The 20947-nt window shown below is 47.5% G+C and overlaps 1 protein-coding gene across 1 annotated transcript in view; it reads right to left on the bottom strand.

Moving 5' to 3' along the window:
- Positions 1-2747: 2747 nt before the first annotated feature.
- The window catches only part of FOXO4 (forkhead box O4), a 31243-nt gene continuing 13043 nt past the window's right edge, over positions 2748-20947 (bottom strand). Inside the window, exons 2-3 of the mRNA XM_082207447.1 lie at positions 12183-13417; positions 2748-6133 (exon numbers count right to left, since the gene is read on the bottom strand). Coding sequence (XP_082063573.1) covers positions 12200-13417 — 1218 coding nt within the window. The 3' untranslated portion in view covers positions 2748-6133; positions 12183-12199. The remainder of the gene's footprint in view (positions 6134-12182; positions 13418-20947) is intronic.

The following is a 20947-nucleotide window of genomic DNA, read 5'->3' on the forward strand; positions in this document are numbered from 1 at the left end:
AGATGTCCTCATCCTATATTTGTGCATCTGATGATTCCTGCCTAAGTGCAGAACCCTGACTTTGTCCCCTGCTGAAATTCATGTTGGTTGGTTGTTTTGTCCAGTTCCCCAATCTGTGCAGGTCATCTTGAATCCCGATTCTATCTTCCTCTAACTCCCATCATTTCTGGGCAGCGGACAGGCTGGCTGGGGCAGATGGGAGCTGGGAGTCAAACAGCAACTAAAAAGTCACATTCCCCATCCCTTCCATCAAGCTATTCCCCCAAACCCATCTGTCTCCTTTCCTGTGTCTAAGGCTCGGATGAAGAACCTGTGTTCCTCCAGAGGTTTCTGAGTTCCTCCCTCCCACTATCCCTGACCACTGGCAGTAGTTGCAGGGGCTGGTGGAAGTTGGAGGTCAGCATCTGGTTCCCCATCCTTGACCTAAACTGCAGAGTATAAGTAAAATAAGAGAAGAATGTATGCAAACTGTTAGTATTTCACTCCTCCCATTTTAAGGATCATCTGATCCTATTGTTTACTTTCTGTTCCGTGAGAAAGGAAGCCTGTCTGTGTGACTTCTGTCTCTGGTACTACAGTATTGTACTTTTTCTTTCTGCTCTGGCTCTGTCTTGCGACAAGACAGGATGTCTGTATGAGGGCTGCTCCTCTCATACGTGTTATGTTTGTTTGTTATGTTCTTTAATCTGTAATTGGTAGAAATAAAGTAGGTATGCCCAGATACCTCCTCACCTCTGTCTGCGCTGCTTTACTCTGCTACCAGGTGCTCACAAGAGAGCAGCTGTGAGTCCCAGAACACCTTCCCAGGAATGCTGTGTAGCTGTTCCAGTTGCCGGAGGCGGCCATGGGGCCTGCAGGAGTATTCCATTACAAATACCCACTTTTAACTCTTTCCCCCCAGTAACATACACAGCTCTTGGCCCCTTCCTTGGCTACACTGACACTTAACCGAGCCAAGTTTCTGTATTAGCATGATTTAGGATTATTTTTCTTTATGCAAAATGCTGAGGTTTAAAAGCACCTCAGGATACAGCATGCAACTTTGCAGATAAGACATGGATTGGCTGACTGGAGTGATCAGACCAGTCTATAGAGCTCATGTTTTCCACAGACCTGTATAGGCTCCATCTGGCTATGTACAGCACCAGACAGTAGGTCACAGCTGGCTCAGCTTCCTGAGGGTGGAACAGGCAAATGCAGCTACCTACCTTGACTACCACAGGGAGCAGGCGGCTGTCTTGACAGAGGCAGTAGGCAGAGGCTGCTCCCAGTCCTGCTGGTGGGAGGAAAAAAATGGAATGTGCTGGCCTACAAAGAGAAGCTCTCTGTGCTGGAATGCAGCCTGCCCCAAGGAGTCATCGGCAGTTGGCTGAACCACAGCTGCTCACTCGTTTACTCCACAAAGCAGGAGGGGAGGCTCCTCTTCCTTGTTCCTGCTTGCACCCTCCCCTTTCCTAGTTTGTCAAGAGAGAAATTACAGGCAGCAAAGCGAACCAACTCTGCTGTCACACTAGCCTAAATCATGCCGATGGCACAAGGCAGTTATTTCACTGCTTTTTAAAAAATGAAAAGGCTTGCTGGGTAGCTTTTGGGGGCTTGCAAAATGGTTTTTCACTATACAGTGGTACCTCGGGTTACATACGCTTCAGGTTACAGATGCTACAGGTTACAGACTCCGCTAACCCAGAAATAGTGCTTCAGGTTAAGAACTGCTTCAGGATGAGAACAGAAATCATGCTCCGGCGGCACAGCAGCAGGAGGAGGCCCCATTAGCTAAAGTGGTACTTCAGGTTAAGAACAGTTTCAGGTTAAGTATGCACCTCCGGAACGAATTAAGTACTTAACCCGAGGTACCACTGTATATCCAAGGAATGGAATCACTGCTGCCAACACTTTTGGGAGCTTGGCCACTGGCAAAGTCACTCAATGTGTTGATAATTCTGCCCTCCACCTTTAATAAGTGGGGTTTTCTCTCTTCCAAAAATACATCAACTGTTCACTTCAGTGCCCCCAGAAGTGGCTAATCTGTTGGATTTCCTTGCTGCACTTGGCTTTCAGCTCCTTCTCAAGCCAAGCAACAAGCCCATCTCAGAAGCAGCTCTCTCTCAGCTGCTCCTGGGTGAAGCTGGAGCTGGAGCAGGTCCCACCTCCTTTCCCAGGTGGAAGTGGAGAGTGCCAGATGCAACACGCACAAACTATTCCCTTGAGGAATAGGTTTAGTAACAGCTATTAGGCAGACTAGCAAAGAGCAGAACTTCCACCATCAGAACAGACAGAGCTGGTTCTCCCTGTACAATGAGAGCACTTGGGTGGTGGCTCCTTTTGGGAGGCAAGTCCTGAACTAAATAGATGTGTCCTTCTGCAGGCCAACTTATGATCCTTACTCACATAACAGAACCATTTATTTTTTTGCAGCTCCCACCTCCAACTTAACACCTGTGGTGAAGGGAAGACTCACTGCATGGACTGACTGGTGTGGCGAATGCAGTCCACACTGTGCTCAGACACAGTCGCTGTGCCATAAGTTGCCCCAGGCTTAAGCTTTGCAACCAGCATGTGTTGAACCATGGACTTTTATCTCCAATACTAGGCCCAGACCAGCAGGCAAGATGACCGCACCCAGCACAGCAACCTTTGCCATGGGGTCAAAGCTTCTCCCATACTCAATTGGCAGACACATTCACCAGAATCCCAGTTTCCTGACTATTACAGGGATAGGAAGCAAGAAATGCTATGACACTGGCAGATAATAGAGATTATAGATATTTATTTGTCACGTTTTGACCTCCAGCACATTCCACACAGTTTGGGGGGGGGGATCGCTGGTAGAGACTGTATTGCTACAATTTATTTATTATTTATTTCATAAAATTTATATACCGCTTGATTGTAGAAAAAACCTCAAAGCGGGTTACAAAAGGGACAAAAGCAAAATAGAGCATTAGCATGAGGGATCACTTCCTCAGGAGAAACAGGGAAAGCCTGTTTTGAACCAGCTTCTCCCCAAGCCATCAACTGTACCAGAGCAGGGCAGCAGTCCAAGGAGAACAGGTACACAGCATGGACCTCTTTGTCCATGGAGTCCACAGGTCCGTCCTGGGAAGAGGCCAGCCGAAGGTCACCTGCTGTGTCTAGATATTACTTCTGGGGAGAAGAGGCCTCAGCAGCCCACCCTGAGAGACGCACAAATATCCAACACGTAGCTTCCACCCTGCTGCTCCCAAATCGCCAAAGCTTCCCCCGCCGACTGTTTGACAAGCTAACTTAGCAGGAGACCAAGATCATCAAAGAGGAGTGCATTCTACCACTGCACCACACTCTGTTGCCTTCATTTTTAATTATTCTGAGGCACCAAAACCAGCCTCACCTTCCTACTCAGAGCCCTCTGAAGCAGCTGGGGAGGAAAAGGCAACAAGAAGCAAGGGGTTCTGGGAGGCTGCTCACAATTGCTTAATGCAGATCAGTTCATCCTTCGTGTACTTTAGATCACCAGCTGACCCCTTTTTTAGTGTGAACGGCCCTAAGGCTTTGATGTAGCCCACCTTAGGCATAGAAGTGAAGCAGAGCAGTAGCGGTTCTTACACAATTAACCAACTCTAAGTTAGAGGATGTAGTTCTTCATGTTACTTATGCTTCTTCCCCGAGCCCAACCTGGCTGAGGCCTGCCATGCAAAGTGAGGCAGGGGACTTCCCTGAGCAACCCTGGCTCAGAAGCAGGTTAGTTCCTGCCACTGCGTAGCACTTGCTGCTCAACTCTGCTGGCTTCCCTCATTTTTAAAAGTAGGCTTACTACTACAGCAATGGCTGTCAGGGAACTGCTCTACATGTGTGCTGGGAGAGGACAAGAGTGCCATTCTAAGCTAGGGGAGGTGACAGGGCCTGGGCTGAACCTGCAAACACCTAGTGTGACTCGCTTGGAGGTCACAGCAGGAAACAGCAAGAGCGTGCTACCAAGGACCAGGGCTTCTGCTGCTGCAAGCAGGGGGAGCCTGGGTGCTTCCTCAAGTCATGCCTCCCTAGCTGACATATTCTGCACATGTGCTTCAGAACACACCCTTTGCCCTGTGCTAACCACAAAGGACCTTTGTTAACCTAAGGAAGGCTCTGAGGAAAGTTTTTTAGAAAGTAAGTGGCTGAAGAGAAGGCTTGTGCTGTTTGCCCTTCCTGAGAGTGCTTCAGGGGGCTGAAGCCTCACCTGCTCCCACCCGGCTACAGTAGCTCAAGTGAGACTCCAAACATGACATCCCTAGGGCAGAAAGAATAGCCTGCAAATATCGCCCCTTTCCTGAGCAGGCCCATACCAGACAGGAATCCACCCACAGTCCCCATTTCTGACACCCTTAATTCTCCCATCTATCCAAGGAGCTACCAGATCTCCTCTAGAGTTTCCCTAGCTCCTCAAGGTACTTTTCTCATGGCAATAAAGTGGTCCCCCAACCCTCAGAATCCTAGATATCATTTTATTTGTTCTGCCTCCCAAGCTTAACAGCAAAAGCTCACAGCAGGCAACCCACCCAAGGCCGTCACAGTTGCTCAGCAGAGGTGGGCCTGAGCCAGCCACCGCTCTGCCAGGGCTCTGCACAAAGTGGGCAAGGGCTCAAAAGGCATCCACAGTGGCAGCTGTGACCCAGCTATTCTAAGGCTTAGAGGACCCCAACATGTCCTGCTGGCAATTCATAATTAGCTACTGAAAAGTACAAGGTTGAAAGGAGGACCCCTCCCCATCCTCCCCCCAGCAGGGTAGTTGTCCCATAATCCCATCTTCAGACCCATCCCTGGGCCTTGTGTGCTTTAGTGTTTTGTCTGGTATCAAAAGTTGTAAAGCTGCAAGAAAACAGGCTGCACTTTTAGCCAATAACGTCATAGGATTCTGCATTAAAATATAGACAGTTCTTCCCAACCCCGCGCCAAGGTTTACAAAAGCTTCTATTTAATCTGCTGCTAGCTTTGCAGGTAATTATCTATAACGTGCAACTCCACCACCTGCCCCAGTTCCAAAGAACAAAGCTGCTTCCGTGCCCTTCTCTCCCCATTCCCATTCCCACCCCCCAGCAAATGCACCCAAGGAGTTGCCACATTGTTCTTGATGCAGTTTTGAAAAGCAACAGCCACTGCCAGTAGCGCCATCTCTGAGGGAAGGAAAGGCACTCATAATACAGAGACACAAATAATACAGTTTGAAGGCTGCCACAGAAAGCTCTGCCTTCTGCCCATGTCAGGGGGAGGAGAAGAAAAAGCAACCTCCAAAATAGTTCATCTGTAGAAAAATGCCCTTCTGGACTAGAAAAAGGGAAAATGCAGATCAGGGCTCTGGTTAAGGCCAGATATGGGTTTTCCATTTCTCAGCTGCAACACAAAACAGCCCAGAAACGAACCCAAAGAGAAGTCATTTTGGTTTCTTAGCAACAGCTTTTAGCACCTGCTTGCCTGCTTTGGGGGAGCCATTGTTTCAGGGAAGTGCTGCCCAAGAACACACAGGTGAGGGTTTCACAAGGTCAGACCGGGCCTTAACTTCCAGAAGGCACCTGTAGGCCAGGTGCACAGTCAATAATGAGTTCTACAGCTTCCCACCACCACCACCCCAAACAGGGCAACTTTACTTCCCTCAGCCTCCTCCTCCTCCTCCTCCTCCAGCACCACCACCTGCTCCCATCAGAAAAGGAACAAGGGAAGTGCTCAAGAGGGGAGGCACTTCTCAACTCAGATAGCCACATGATTCACAGACCATCTTCTCACCCCATCCACAGGGTGTCAAGACAAAGGGGAGTTGAGGCTGAGATCAGCTGGAGGGGTGATGCCAGCTAAATGCCCTCCCCCTTCAGACAGCTCTCTGACCTATCGCGGCCAGGCCAAAACCCCATCAATCCGGAGAATGCTTATGAAGGGCAGGAAGTGTCTTTGGCCATGGGTGGAGCACTTCCTGGGCCTCTTCTCAGGCTCCTGGATGGGGCTTGCAGGGCTTAACGGTAGGCTCAGGAAAAGATGTGGCACTTAACAGGATCTCTCTCTCTTCCAGTTGCCGTTTGCTTCGCCCTTGCTTCCAGCTGGTTTGCAGAACAGTAAGACGGACACCAGGTGCTCCTTGCATTCCAGACTCCTCTGGGAGTGCAATAACTCCAGGACCAGAAGGGCACTGTGGGGGGAGGGGGGGAGAGAGAAGATATTTAGTGCACTACTGCGCATGGATGTACAACAGAAAATACACACAACAAAGTAAGACACATCCAGCCTTGAGGGAACTCCGGTTTCCAGATATTTAGCATCACTGTTCCTTGAGCACCTCCGTTTCTGAAGGTCTGATTCCCAAGTTTAGAACCAAAGCCTGAATCCACAGAGGTTTGCGAGCTTCAAGACTCCCACACCAGGCAAATGTAGGTTAATCTGCCCCCAACAGAGGCTCCATATTAATCCACAACTGTCAGATTGCTTCTAGCCCCAAAGCCCCAGGGATTGTGCATTGTGTAATTACTACAACCTCTTGGAAGCCCAGACTCTTTTCACCTCTTGGTTCAAGGCCTCAAATGCATCCTGTTACGTAGGCTCATTCTGCCGTCAGTATCATTTCTGCTCCAACTTCCCTGAAGTCTCCTTCTTCCAAATATGCACCCTCCTGCCCATCAGCACCTTCCATCCAAAGCAACCCTTACCTGCACATGGCAATAGAAATCAGAGTTCAGCAGAACTCGAGGAAGGGATGAGGGATGGTGTGAGACAGAGCGACAGCTCACAGCTGCCCATCACATCTGTCATATGGCCACAAATATCGTACACTTCTGGTTACCCTAGTTTTGGGCCAGGAGGGAGGGGGAGAGGATTAACTCATCTTCTCTGCCATGTCCTGGTCATCCTCAAAAATAAGTATGAAACAGAATCAAACATGTGAAATGGTTTGCTAGCAATACTGTCTTGAAGACCGAAGCAGGCACTAAATCTATGAAAGCAATGCTACAGAGAAGTTACAAACAGCCTGTCTACAAACAGCCTGTCAGTCACCTTACTGCCTGTGGTAGTAACTGCATCCAGGTGATCAGGCAGAGAAGTATGGAAAGGGGCCCTTGCGAAATGATAGCTCACTGAATGCATGGAATGCATTAGGCCCTGGCTCATTCCCCACCACCTCCAGGTAAAGAATTCTCAGGCAGCACAGCTGGGAAAGAGTTCTGTCTGATCCTGGAAAACTGCAGCCATTCTGAGTAGAAAATAGTGGATTTTCTCCAATGAATCTGAAAAGACAGCTTCACAAGTTCTTTACAAAAGTTGACTCCTTTTTTATTTTAGGCCACACATGGCACACTTTTGAAGGCAAAGTATTTTTTTATGTGCTTGTCCACAATTGGCTGACCCTTAAATAAAAGCATCTCTTAATTGGTCAGTTTCCATCTTTGCCACAGTTGGTGATGTCCAGCCTGCATGAATAATTAGGATTGCCAGACCATTGAATTTGGCCCACAAGGCCCTTTTGGGCAAATGATGCCCAGCTGGCAGTCACTTTACATGCATAGTGGAGATTTATTATCTGATCTACATCCTAAGTGCCAAGAGTGGAGATACGGGACACAGGTGGCACTGTGGGTTAAACCACTGAGCCTAGGACTTGCCGATCAGAAGGTTGACGGTTTGAATCCCTGTGACGGGGTGAGCTCCCGTTGCTCAGTCCCTGCTCCTGCCAACCTAGCAGTTTGAAAGCACGTCAAAGTGCAAGTATATAAATAGGTACTGCTCCGGCGGGAAGGTAAACAGCGTTTCCATGCGCTGTTCTGGTTCGCCAGAAGTGGCTTAGTCCTGCTGGCCACATGACCTGGAAGCTGTACGCCGGCTCCCTCAGCCAATAAATCGAGATGAGCACCGCAGGGGGTTGGACTCGATGGCCCTTGTGGTCTCTTCCAACTCTATGATTCTATTCTATAATGGTCAGAGGTCCCCTTACCCTTTACCTACAAGTGCCAAGAGTGGAGATAAGGGAGCTCTTGAATCTTAGCGCGTAGCATCACAGTGCAGAGATCCAATAAGGTTATCTCCAGTCTTAGGTCTGTGGTGCTAAGATTGGATATAAGCCTTAGCAGCAGCTTTTTGTCACTGAAAAGCTAGCAGAAACGCTTCTCCCAATCATAGCACTGTGGGGCTACAGTACTAAGATTGGCAATAAGCCAGTGTCTGCTCCTGTGGCTGTAACTTCGAATTGTCTGATGCCATATGACAGGTGGGTGGCCTTGGAACTCCCTGCCTACAGACATCAGGGAGCTTTTTTCAGCACCTGCTTAAAGCATTTTTGTTAGGTAATGCAAGCCTACCCAGACATGCATAATGTTTTATTCTGTTTTCTTTTTATTGTTTATGTCAATGGTGTTTGAATGTTTTAAATATTTGTTGCTAACAGCTTTTACTGATAACTTTATTGGTTTGCTCTTTTTCTAAGTAAAACACCAAGAAAAAAGTGCTGTGGGGTGCCGACACAAAGTGGCTGCCATGGGCAGCAAAAGAAGAGGTGCCAGCACTCCATACTGGTAAGTACTGTCACACACAAAAATGCCTGGCTAGAAGAATGGGGCCAGCAATAACTTACAAGGCATAAGGAAAATAGCCAGCAGGGAAGAACTCCATAACACCCATATATCACCCTCCTTTTGAGGAAGAAGCAGGATTTCTTGTGCTGTACAGAGGGCATAAGCATTTTAGGAAATCCTGCTCCCAACACCTGCCATACACAATTCGGCTCAGTTTTGCCAACATGATTAGGAACTCATTCTTAGGCAAAGACTCCTGTCTATAACCGAGAAGGAAAGGAGAGTTTGGGGCACATTTCTACTCTATGTCAGGAGTGTGGAACCTGTGGCTCTCCAGATGTCATGGGGCTACAACTCTCATCATATCTAACCCATGGGCCATGTTGGATGGTATTGATGGGCAGTGGAATCATCAATACCTGGAGGGCCACAGGTTCCCCACACCTGCTCTACAACCTCATTGTGTCTCAGGATGGAGGACAATGCTCTGAACACAAGAAACCTGGGAGGCCAAATGCTTTGCTAGAACAGAGGCACCTTTGACACAACCATCTGGGTGCCTGTTGCTGCTGTTTATGCTGTAGCCCCAGTGACATTAAAACAGGTTTAGAGCTAGACACAATAAACCACCATCTAACAGGTCACAACCCTGTCTAAAGACATTTGCATGAGGTGGTGGCAAAGGAAGGTGACCTCAGAAGTTGGTGGAGGGCAACACAGGAAAGGGCATCCACTGTGGCAACCCCTAAGCTGTGAAATACCCTCCTCACAGAAGTGTGTCTGGCACATTCATTATGTACTTTTTGTCAGATCCTAAATACACTCCCCACTACCCTGGCCTTTGACACCTAAGATATATATTTTAGGGCCACCTTATTCCCATGATTGTAATCCATCTGAAGTGGTTTCAATGTCATATTTTAAAATTGTTGTGACTCACCCTGCCACCTCATGGTGAAGGGTGGGTAAGAAATCCAATAAAATAATAATTTGCCCACTCTCAACCCTCCCAGAATCTGAATCACACATTTACAAAGGGACAACTTGCTTCCATAATACTGGACAAACTTTCACTTCACGAAATCTAGGGCAAATACTTGGGAGAGAAGGGGGCCAAACACCTGATTTTAAATGAATTACAGTAATGTGTTTAGTATTCATTTATTAAATTTATTTTGAAAAAATATGAATAGTTGCTGTGTGGGTCCCCCTGCACTGGGGGAGAGGGTTAAGCCTCCCCACTGCTATGAACCTAAGAACTCCCCTCTGCTGCCTTTTGATTTTGCAGGAAAAGTCTCATTGGATCCATTCCAGGCCCCCACGCTCTAGACTAGGGGTTGTCAACCTGATCCCTACCGCCCACTAGTGGGCATTTCAGGATTCTAGGTGGGTGGTAGGGGGTTCTATGGAACAAACTGAATCCTCCTTCCATCGAGGACTGGTGGGTGGTAGGGAAATTTTACCATCAAGAAAGATGCATTAGTGGGTGGCAGGTATAAAAAGGTTGACTCTCCCTGCGCTAAAAGGTAAAGGATCCCTGACCATTAGGTCCAGTCGCAGACGACTCCGGGGTTGCGGTGCTCATCTTGCTTTACAGGCCGAAGGAGCCGGCGTTTGTCCATAGACAGTTTTTCTGGGTCAGGTGGCCAGCATGCCTAAGCTGCTTCTGGCGAAACCAGAGCAGTGCATGGAAATGCCATCTGCCTTCCCGCCGGAGTGGTACCTATTTATCTACTTGCCCTTTTTGACGTGCTTTCGAACTGCTAGGTTGGCAGAAGCTGGGACCGAGCAACAGGAGCTCACCCTGTCATGGGGATTCAAACTGCCAACCTTCTGATCAGCAAGCCCAAGAGGCTCTGTGGTTTAGACCAGAGTGCCACCCGCGTCCATACCCCTGCTCTAGTCTAGACCAAATTCTTCTCATGGGTCCCTCAATGGCTATTTAGGTTTTATGCATTTAAAGAATGCACACATTCAATGTAATAAATTAATTTAATGTCATAGCTAGTGCTGCCCATATTAACAGCAGCACCAAGATCAAAAAGATGCTGAGATGGATGGAATGGAGAATTATTATATCATATTCCTTGTGTTCCTCACACTTTCTAAGGTATTAAGCACTCACGGTTTGTTAGCTTGACCATGCAATCACTTTATGGCAGAACAGCTGGTGGGATTAAACCAAAGCTGGAGATTCTGATTCAGCACCTCAATACCTGAATTATTTTTCAGCCCTGTGTAGGTGTCAGGAACTGATTGGATGCAGAGGAATGGTGGACAGAACCAGCCGGAGAACTTCCAATGGTAAAAGCCTCAGAGCCAGGAATTGGTGTGGGATGGCGATGAGAGGGAGAAGATGGGGAAAAGGAGGTGCTGGAAGCTGAAGAGGTAACAGGACTTAGAGAACTGGGAGAGTCTGTGGCAGAGAGCAGTCCAGACTCAGAGGCAGAAGCTGAAGCTGAAGCTGAAGCAGGAGAGTGGGTTGAGGGAAGCCAAGAGGCAGAGATGAGTCAGGCTGGTGAAGAGTCACAGGTGTCTGTTTCCCCTTCTTGCTGTGGCAACCTCCCCCCGCCCCAGTCTCCCAGAAGCAGGAGAGGCATGAAGAGGGTGGAGGAGAAATAATTTTTAAAAATTATTATTATTATTATTATTATTATTATTATTATTATTATTATTATTATTATTTTATTTGTAACCCCCACCCATCTGGCTGAGTTTACCCAGTCAGGGAGGCTTACAACATATATAAAGGTAAAGGTAACAGTCACAGACGACTCTGGGGTTGCGGTGCTCATCTCGCTCTATAGGCCAAGGGAGCCGGCGTTTGTCCACAAACAGCTTCCGGGTCATGTGGCCAGCATGACTAAGCCACTTCTGGCAAACCAGAGCAGCGCACGGAAACGCTGTTTACCTTCCCGCTGGAGCGGTACCTATTTATCTACTTGCACTTTGACGTGCTTTCGAACTGCTAGGTTGGCAGGAGCAGGGACTGAGCAACGGGAGCTCACCCCGTTGCTGGGATTTGAACCGCCGACCTTCTGATCGGCAAGTCCTAGGCTCGGTGGTTTAGACCACAGCACCACCCGTGTCCCTACAACATATATAAAACATAGTAAAATATCAAAACTTCCCTATACAGGGCTGCCTTCAGAGGTCTTCTAAAAGTTATGTAGTTCTTTATCTCCTTGACATCTGCCTGGTTCCCTGTAACTTCACTTCTCACAGTAAGGGAACCAACAGAAGACTGTTGGAGTAGGCACCTCAGTGTCCAGGCTGATCAATGGGGGTGGAGATGCTCCTTCAGGTATAATGGGCCGAGGCAGTAAATTAGTGCCATGCAGGTGCAGGCTCAGATTGCTTGGGGAAACCTGGGCGAGGAGAGGAATTAGGCAGCTGCTAGGAAGGAGGGACCTTCAGAATCTGCAACCAAAGAAAACTTGCTAATGCTCATTAGGCCTGACACTCCTGTGCAGATCCTGTTGTTGTTTTTCTAATAAAGAGATAACTTCACTTATTTCATGTGATTTACTACTCCTGATAGTAGGGGTAACCCTCACCACTGTGACTTTTCAGAACCTGTGGCAATCTGAAATAGGAAAGTGCAGGGATTGGAGTTGTAGTGCAAAACATCTGGAGGGCACCAGGCTGGAGAAGTGTGGGTTGCATACATCCACCTACCTTTGTCAATCCTGAATTTAACTGGGTACCCAGGTATGGTTGGAGGCCTGTGATGTGTTGGGATAGCTGGGAGCAGATGGAATGGGTTCAAAATTGAAGTCCAGTCCTTCTCCATCCATGAGGTCAGTGTTGATTATGTAATCCACATCACATTCAAGGTTTTCCATGTACATATCGTCCAAATCATTGGGCAATCTGTCCTGATTGCCTCCACAGGGGGCAAATGTAGCTGCAGACAGAAATGGCTGGGTGCCCAGCTGGACCGCCTGGGCAGGCTGTGTGGAGCCCGGTGCCTTCAAAGCTGACAGGCTGACTGTATTCTGAGGAGATGCCATTGAAAATGCAGTCGGCAAGGAAGCAGTGCCAACCGACTCCAGCTGCTGCTCCGGAGGCTTTCTTAATGGGTTAACTGGCCTCATCCTGTTTTTGGAGGACTGCTCCCCCAGAAGCAGAAAAGTCTGGCTGTTCAACCTGCCTCCGCTCTGCGGGAGGATCGGATCTACCTGTGTCATCATTACATCACTGGGTGGTGGTGAGTTGGATGTCAGGAGGGCTTCCAGGGTCTGTGGGCTAGAGAAGTGGCTGGCAGAGCTGTGCAGAGAGATATCAACAGGGTTGAAGAGGGAGCTGCCAAATGACGACGCCTGAGCAGCTGAGCTCTGGCTTCGCAAGGAGAAACTGGGATTCCTCTGTGCCAGACCGCCTGGAGAAGGCTGCTGAGTTGACAGCAAGGATGAGCTTGATGACATCAGATTCAGGCCGTCAATGAGTTCCAGCTCCTCTGTCACTGTGGGTGGGACACTGCTAGATGCGCTGGAGTAGACAAGGGATGGAAGGAGCGCCTCGTCTCCAAGGTCATCTGGCTCAGTTAGGATGGGGGAAAGCCTTGCACTGATGGTGCTGGCATTGGAGCTGGTCCGAGGCCGGATGCTGGTCCACACATCAGAGTCCTCGTTGCTTCTGGAAGAAGGGCTGCCAGGCCACTTGGAGTACTGGGAGCCTGGGCTGTCGACAGTAGATTCTGGGGCCACTGGCATGACTGCCTTCTTCCTGGGAGCTTTTCCTCTGGGCTTGACCAGCTTGCTGCTGTTGTCCATGGAGGCCGCTCTCCTCCGTGGGGCCTTTCCACTCTTGCCGCCTTCTGGATTCAGCATCCACCAAGAGCTCTTCCCTGTAGCCTCGTTGTGCACTTTAATGAACTTGCTATGCAGGGAGAGGTTGTGTCGGATGGAGTTCTGGAAGGAAGTGGGAAAGGGCAGTGTGTTAGCATCATTCCCATACAGCCCATTAGACCAGGGCTTCCCAAACTTGGGTCTCCAGTTGCTTTAGGACTCCAACTCCCATCATCCCTGACCACTGGTCCTGCTAGTTAGGGATAATGGGAGCTATAGTCAAAAAACAACTGGAGATCCAAGTTTGGGAAACCCTGCATTAGACCACTCTCCTCTCTCAAGCAGATATGGACAATCTTTTACTCTCACCCCCATATTTAATTTATGTACTTAAACTATGTTTAGCCCACTCTTAATTTTTTTAAAAAATGTGCATCCCAGAGAGTTACATTAAGCACCGTAACACACGAATGAATGAATGAATGAATAATGAAAAGAGTTAACGTTCAGAGCAAATCAGCAGCAATAATTAATGCAAAGGCCTGGGTAAACTCACAAAATGCATAATAGTGGGTGCCAGCCTTGTTTGGGGGGGCAGATTCCATAATAGAGGAGCCTGGACTGAGAATGCCCCCTCTCATGAAGCCCCACACTGAATTTCAGGTCTGTAACTCCCATCACCCTTGGGCCACTGGTCATGTTGGTTTATGAGTGATGGACATTCAAGAGCAACAAGATCTGGGGGAGGGGGAAGTCGTCACAGGTTCTGTGTCCTTGCTCAACATAGACTTTAGCAAAAAACAAAAAGGAAGAGGCATTGCTTGGCATAGAAGTCCATGAACATGCCTTTTTTTTCTATACCAATCTAGGAAAAAAACTGCACCCAGCATTTTAAGACTGACATCAGAGACTAAGGTGACAGAAAAGGCAATTTGCCTTTCCCACTGTAAGCAAAGATGTTTGGGAACTTCTGCTTGGGAAGTTCAAACCAACATAAATATGAAGGAATATCCAGGAAGCAGGTACAGCAGTGAGCCAAGAGTCATGCAGTGAGTTGTCCTTTCACAGCTGCCCTCATGGAAAAACTATCTAAACAAATGAGACAGAGATGTAATCCAACCAATAAAAAAGGCACTTTCCAGGAAAGCTGCTTTTCCTTTCTTTCTTATGTGCTGCAAATGTAACATGATTGAAGGCTACCATTGACCTGAGCGTCGTTACTGAGGGATACTTTAGGATAATTTCTAATGTCTTTACAAATTCATTGAAATGAAACTGTAATCATTTACTTGAGTGCAAAGAACATTTGAGAACATGAATATGCATTTTATGTTTGTATGCTCCTTATTCTTTTTTTCCCCTTCCCTTTTTATTTCCTTCTTTTATATTTTATCCTATTTTCTTCAAACAATTTGAATGTTTTCCTTTATTATAAAAATTGCAATAATACATTTATGTAAAAAGTTGTTCTTTCAATCCTCTGCATGTAAGTCCCCCTCTACATCCTTTGCCTTCCTACCAGTGTTCAAAACTAGCCAGGCGCCAGGTGCATTTTGCATCTGGCTTCCAACCACTTGTGACCAAGTGAAGATGCCTGGGCACCAGGATGGCACCTCCACCATCTGGGGATCATTGGATCTGGACTGCTTTCACACCCTAATACCCCATCCTGTTGAATTATGTCAGTTATATTTTATCTGCACTATCAGAATAAATTTCTGGAACCAAAATGCTTTTTCTGTGCAGCCTGAGCAGGAGCAGTTACCATTAAAAAAAGAGAGGTCGGAATAGGCCAATATATATGTGGACTGTGCCCGAATCAAGTGACTTTTCTTCTTTAAGTTCTCAAAGCTCAAACATCTGAACCAGCCAGATGTTTAACTGAGAATCAATCACAGTCAGTCCATCATTTGAAAAAATTTACTTTAGAGGCATCTGGCCCCAATATGGTAACTAGACATTCCATTTTGCCAATTGCAACCTTGGTTTAAGAAGCCATTTGGCACCTAGTTTATTTATCTGAGTTTCTAACACTGTTTACTACTCCCAATTTGCAATCACCAGCTTTTGACTGCCAAGGGAATCAGCTGCCAACCCAATCACTGTGTTGTGCCACATTCCCGTCTCTTCTGGGTGGCCATCTCGGCTGATATCAGATCAAATTCCAAGAAGGCATTAACAATGGAAGATGCCAACTCCAGTTGTGTGGAATATTCAGAGAACTATTCCCATAGCTTACTTTTCCCATCAAGCCCAAGTGAAATAGAAGGTAGCCCAGCTGGGGCCATTAAAACACAAGTCCTCAATTTCAACTGACCTAGGCCTCTTTTGGCACATGGGTGGACCCTGAAAATGCTGATTTCTCTTCCAAACTGGGAAGCATGCTGGATCAGTGACTTAGTGACAGAATAAGCAATTCCATGAACTGGTCATTAACCTCAACTGTGCCTACACCACCAGAAGTTTGTGTATTCCAATACACAATGCTGTTTTCAAAGCCTTTGCAAACAGCTACACCAGCCTGGAGCATAGCTGTCAACGTTTCCCTTTTTTAAAGGGAAATTCCCTTATTCCGAACAGGATTCCTCACAAGAAAAGGGAAAAGTTGACAACTATGGCCTGGAGGTCTCTGGCTTCCAAATATCTATTCTGCAGCTTTTGCAAATAAGAAAAAACCCACCACCACCCCATAGTCATGCCATAGCTGCCCTTGATTTAGAATGGAATAATTATTTTCCCTCCCAGTGGTTTACAAGCTACAAGTTGCCGCACAGCCCCGCCCCACAGGGAGTGAGTCAACCAGCTGACCAACAGGAGCCACCCTCTCTCTCCAAAAGGAACGACTGCAGTTTAATTGCATAACCACAAGACTTTGGCTCCACACGCTTCAGAGTGACTTGAAACCAAGAGGTTTAGAACAGCATGTAACTTCCTAGGAATAGTAGTAAGGTTTTGTTTCTGGGTAACGGGCCTCCTCAGACAGAACCACAGTGTGCTAAGCCTTCCGTCAAGAGATGTCCTTGGCCCAACAACAGAACTGTTCTGGAACTACAGGATGAAACTATCAAGCCTTAGCTCAGGAGTCAGCAAACTTTTTCAGCAGAGGGCCGGTCCACTGTCCCTCAGAACTTGTGGGGGGCCAGACTATATTGGGGGGGGGGATGAACGAATTCCTATGCCCCACAAATAACCCAGAGATGCATTTTAAATATAAGCGCACATTCTACTCATGTAAAAACACACTGATTCCTGGACTGTCCACGGGCTGGATTTAGAAGGCGATTGGGCTGGATCTGGCCCCTGGGGCTTAGTTTGCCTACCCATACCTTAGCTCTGGGTTATCTGCGGGGCCTGCCTGGTGTTTTTATATGAGTAGAATGTGTCCTTTTATTTAAAATGCGCCTCTGGGTTATTTGTGGAGCATAGGAATTCATTCATTATTTTTTTTCCAAAATATAGTCAGGCTCCCCACAAGGTCTGAGGGACAGTGGACCAGCCCCCTGCTGAAAAAGTTTGCTGACCCCTGCCTTAGCTTCTCTGATGAAGATAATACTGTACAGTATTTTTTAGTGTGTTGGTTTTAATAAGTTCAGAAACCAAGGCATGACAGCACAGACAGCTAGAACATGGAAAACTACCCTTGGGTTCATCTAGCTCATTACTGTCTATACTGATTGGCAAAAACTTTCTGGGGTTTCAGACAACAGTCATTTCCTGTTCTATCTGGAGACTGGTCCTGGGGGTTTCTGCATGCAAAGAAATGTTCTGCCACCAAGCAATGTCCCTTCAGCACTAGACTGTGGCTCAGGCAACCCAGTGGCTTAGCCACAGTCACCCCAGTAAGAATATCCAGGAGGTAGTTAAGGTAGAACCCCAACACAACGTTCTCTAAAAATCCAGAGTTCAAGGGTTGCCCAGTTTAGAATTACCATACTAGTTCTGAAACTACAGATGAAATAAAGGATTATTACAGTCACACCTCGGGTTAAATATGCTTCAGCTTGAGCGTTTTCAGGTTATGCTTTGCGGTGACCTGGAAGTAACGGAATGCGTTACTTTCAGGTTTCGGCGCTCGCGCATGCGCTCAAAATGACACCGCGCACATGCGCGGAAGTGGCATATCGCGACTCGCGCAGAAGCAGGTTGCGTTCGCTTTAGGATGCGAACGGGGCTCCGGAACAGATCCCGTTTGCATCCAGAGGTACCACTGTAGTAGTAGTAGTAGTAGTAGTAGTAGTAGTAGTAGTATTTTCTCATTATTATGGAGCAAGCAATCTTTGGAGCATCCAAAGCAAACTTGGCGAAAAGATAAAAAGCTTGTAACTACCACATGACTAGACTCAACTATGTTTCTAGCTAAATGGTATTTAACGCAAATTGAGGGTTTGCAGGCTCCCAGTTAGTGAACATGTTTCCAACACTCACTTTCCCCCTACTCTATTGCTCTGTGACAAAGTGATTCCAACAGCACTTTCAACCACACACAAAGGCTGTCTGAACATTCACAAAAACAAGCCACCACAGGGCGTTCCTAAGTAGGCTTGGTTTTTCTACATTTTGCTGAGAATACTAGTGAGAAGTGCTTTCTATTACACGTATCTAGATTTACAGTCCAAGCACTCCACTACACCTCCAAGGCTCTGTGTGGCGGAGCAGATAATCCACTTGTTTTTGAAAGAGATAAAATACATCAGAGTGACACAATCAATTTAAATACCTTCCTACTGGTTTAATCCCAGGCTACCCATATATCCTCTTTGCAAAACCAAAAAGCCCATGTTTCGGAGAGAGTTCAGAGGGAAGAACAGCCACCTTGAATGCCTCTTGCTATACCCTCGCCATTTGGACATAGTACATGTGTGTTTCATGAAGCTACTAATAGGGCAATCCAATTTCATTCTAATTGCTGGTTGTCATGGAATACATGGAAGGAGACTGTAAAATTATAGTGAGCTGGAGCTACTTATGGTTTTATAGGATTTTTAAAAAACCAGTTTCAGCACAGTGCTCTTCTGGTACAACAGACTTATCATACTTGGCTTCTACAATAATAGCTAAATCTAGTCATTAAGAGACATCAGGACCCAAAGTAGAAGAAAACAAATGCCAGCAAGTAAAACACAAGAGGAGTCCTGCGGGGGTCAAACAAAAAAATCTGGGCAGAGTTGCGCAAAATCTATATACCCCATATATGTGAGTGTGTGTGTGTTCAAAAACAAATATAGCAATATAACTGATCGATTAGGAAATCAGATACCATACCAACCACAAAGCCTTCCTGATCATTTATACTAAGTCAGGGGTCGGCAAACTATGGCCCGGGGGCCGGATGCAGCCCACCAGACTCGTAAATCCAGCCTGTGGACCCTGCTGCCCGCTCAGCCAGCCCCCACACTGAGCTAAACTGGCACGGCACAGCATTTCCTTGAAAAGAAGCCGCAGATGCCTCACCGCGCAGGGACTGACTTCTGTGACGCTGGCATGGCTTTGGACTGGCTGCAGGAAGTTTGCTGAGGTGAGAGGCCGACGGGCAGGTGGCAGGTCTGGGCCATGCCATGGGCATCGTGACGGGCACGTCGCAGGGCTTCAGCCAGAGCTTGGTTCGCCTGCTGGCCCCATGCCTGGTGTCCGGCTCGGCGCTGCTGCAGGTGGCACACTCAGAAGCCGCACTGGAGCAGCTGGAGGGCGCGCTGCCTGCCCAGCCTACCGCCCCCCCTGGCCTTGGATGACGGGCTGCAGCACGTGGTGCACGCTACCTGGGAGCTCCAAGGCCAATGGAGCAGCTGCTCCTCATCAACAACAGCGGGGGCGGGCGGTGCAAGACACGCTTCTGAACGCATGCAGAGTGCGTTCATCCTCCAGGTCCAGAGCCAGATGTGGGACCGGCTTGCAGGGTATTTATTTTTCAAAATATAGTCCGGCCCCCCACAAAGTCTGAGTGACAGTGGGCCAGCCCCCTCATGAAAAAGTTTGCTGACCTCTGTGGTAAGTGGTTGTTTGAGTGTGGGAAGGGGGGAGGCAACAGTATCTCAGTTACTTGACCAAGCACCAAATTTGAAAATACTTTCCCCACCCTTTGTTCTAATTTGAAAATGCTGTATTGTTTTTAAATGCTGTATTGTTTTTAACACTCGATTGGAAGCCGCCCAGAGTGGCTGGGGAAACTCAGCCAGATGGGTGGGGTATAAATAAATAAATAAATAAATAATTACTATTTGTATCGAAATGTAGTTAATAGATAGTACAGCTTTAATGGGGTAACAGTCTTGAACAGGCTCTTATTATTAATGCTCAGTCTCTGCTGACCCTCAAATCTCCCCTCACCCAACCTTAATTCAAACTTTCTGAATTATAAATATATTTTATGGCATCAACCTGGATAGCTCAGCTGCTTAGAGTCTGGTGCTGATAATGCCAAGGTTGCAGGTTCGATCCCCCTATGGGACAGCTGCATATTCCTGCACTGCAGGGGCTTGGACTAGATGAGCCTCAGGATCTCTTCCAGCTCTACAATTCTGTGATTCTAAGTTCTGTGATGATGAGGGGCAGAGGAAAAACCAATAAAGGCCTCACACATCAACCATCTTAAAGCAAATACTATTTTGACAGCACATATTGACTGTTTTTCAGGAACCTCTGGTGTGGTTCTTAAATGCCAGGGTGCTAGTACCTGTTTGGAACTCCTCAAATGTGTGAGGAATTTGGCATCAAGCTGAGGGCAAATTGTCCTCACCAGGACAGACAGAAAATGATGTTTTCAAATAAAGTTTGATGTGCCAAATACTCATCGACTTTCCTGGGAGGAATGAAAGGCACCTCCCATATCAAATGGCAAGCCCTACCTCCATGCCAAAGCAGCAGCTTGCACTCTTTCCAATGCAGCTGGAAGAATTTCAGCCTTAGAAAGCATCCCTTCCCTCACAGCTACCTACCTTTTAACAGAGTGCTAATGTAGGCACTGGCAGAGGAAGAGGAGTGCGGGGGGAGCGCACCACCCCGGCAGCATGATCCCGGTGGGGTGCCATCGCAGCTGCCCCCTACCCTGTGCTGGGCACCATGCTCCCGCAGGTAGTGTGCCACGCCCCCGGGATGCACGCCAGTCCCGCCCCACCTGCTCTCCACTCCCCCCCCCCCCGGTGAAGCATGAAGCTCCGCCACTGAATGTAGGTGATGTTTGATAGCAAATGAGATCCTTACAATCTAAAGTCTAACACAGAAAGGGCAGCAGTGGAAGAAGGCAAGGGCAGCAGATGACAACGGGTAAGTGCAATTAGCTAGCTTTGCAGTTGTTAGAAAAGACTTGGGGGGAAAAGGCTTCACAGAAAAAAGTGAAGCTTGAGGAAGAACTTGACAAAAAAGTTGTTACCACAGTAACAGTAGGTTATTTCCCTCAAAGCTGTCATGGTCAGGATGCCTCTGAATGCCACTTGCTAGGGAATATACGAGGAGAGTGGCTGTTGCACTCAGGTGTTGCTTGTGGGTTTCCCAAAGGAATCTGGTTGGTCACTACAAGAACAGGATGCTGGACTACATTGGCCTTAGGCCTGATCTAGCAGACATGTTCTTCCTTTATCTGTAAGTATAGTACACAAGCCTGCAACTGAAATTTCTCCAACCCACAACATCGCAGAGCACAAGCCTCCCTCCCTCAAG

Source organism: Podarcis vaucheri (assembly GCF_965113315.1).
Source record: "Podarcis vaucheri genome assembly, chromosome: Z".
In the NCBI taxonomy this organism is placed as follows: domain Eukaryota; kingdom Metazoa; phylum Chordata; class Lepidosauria; order Squamata; family Lacertidae; genus Podarcis; species Podarcis vaucheri.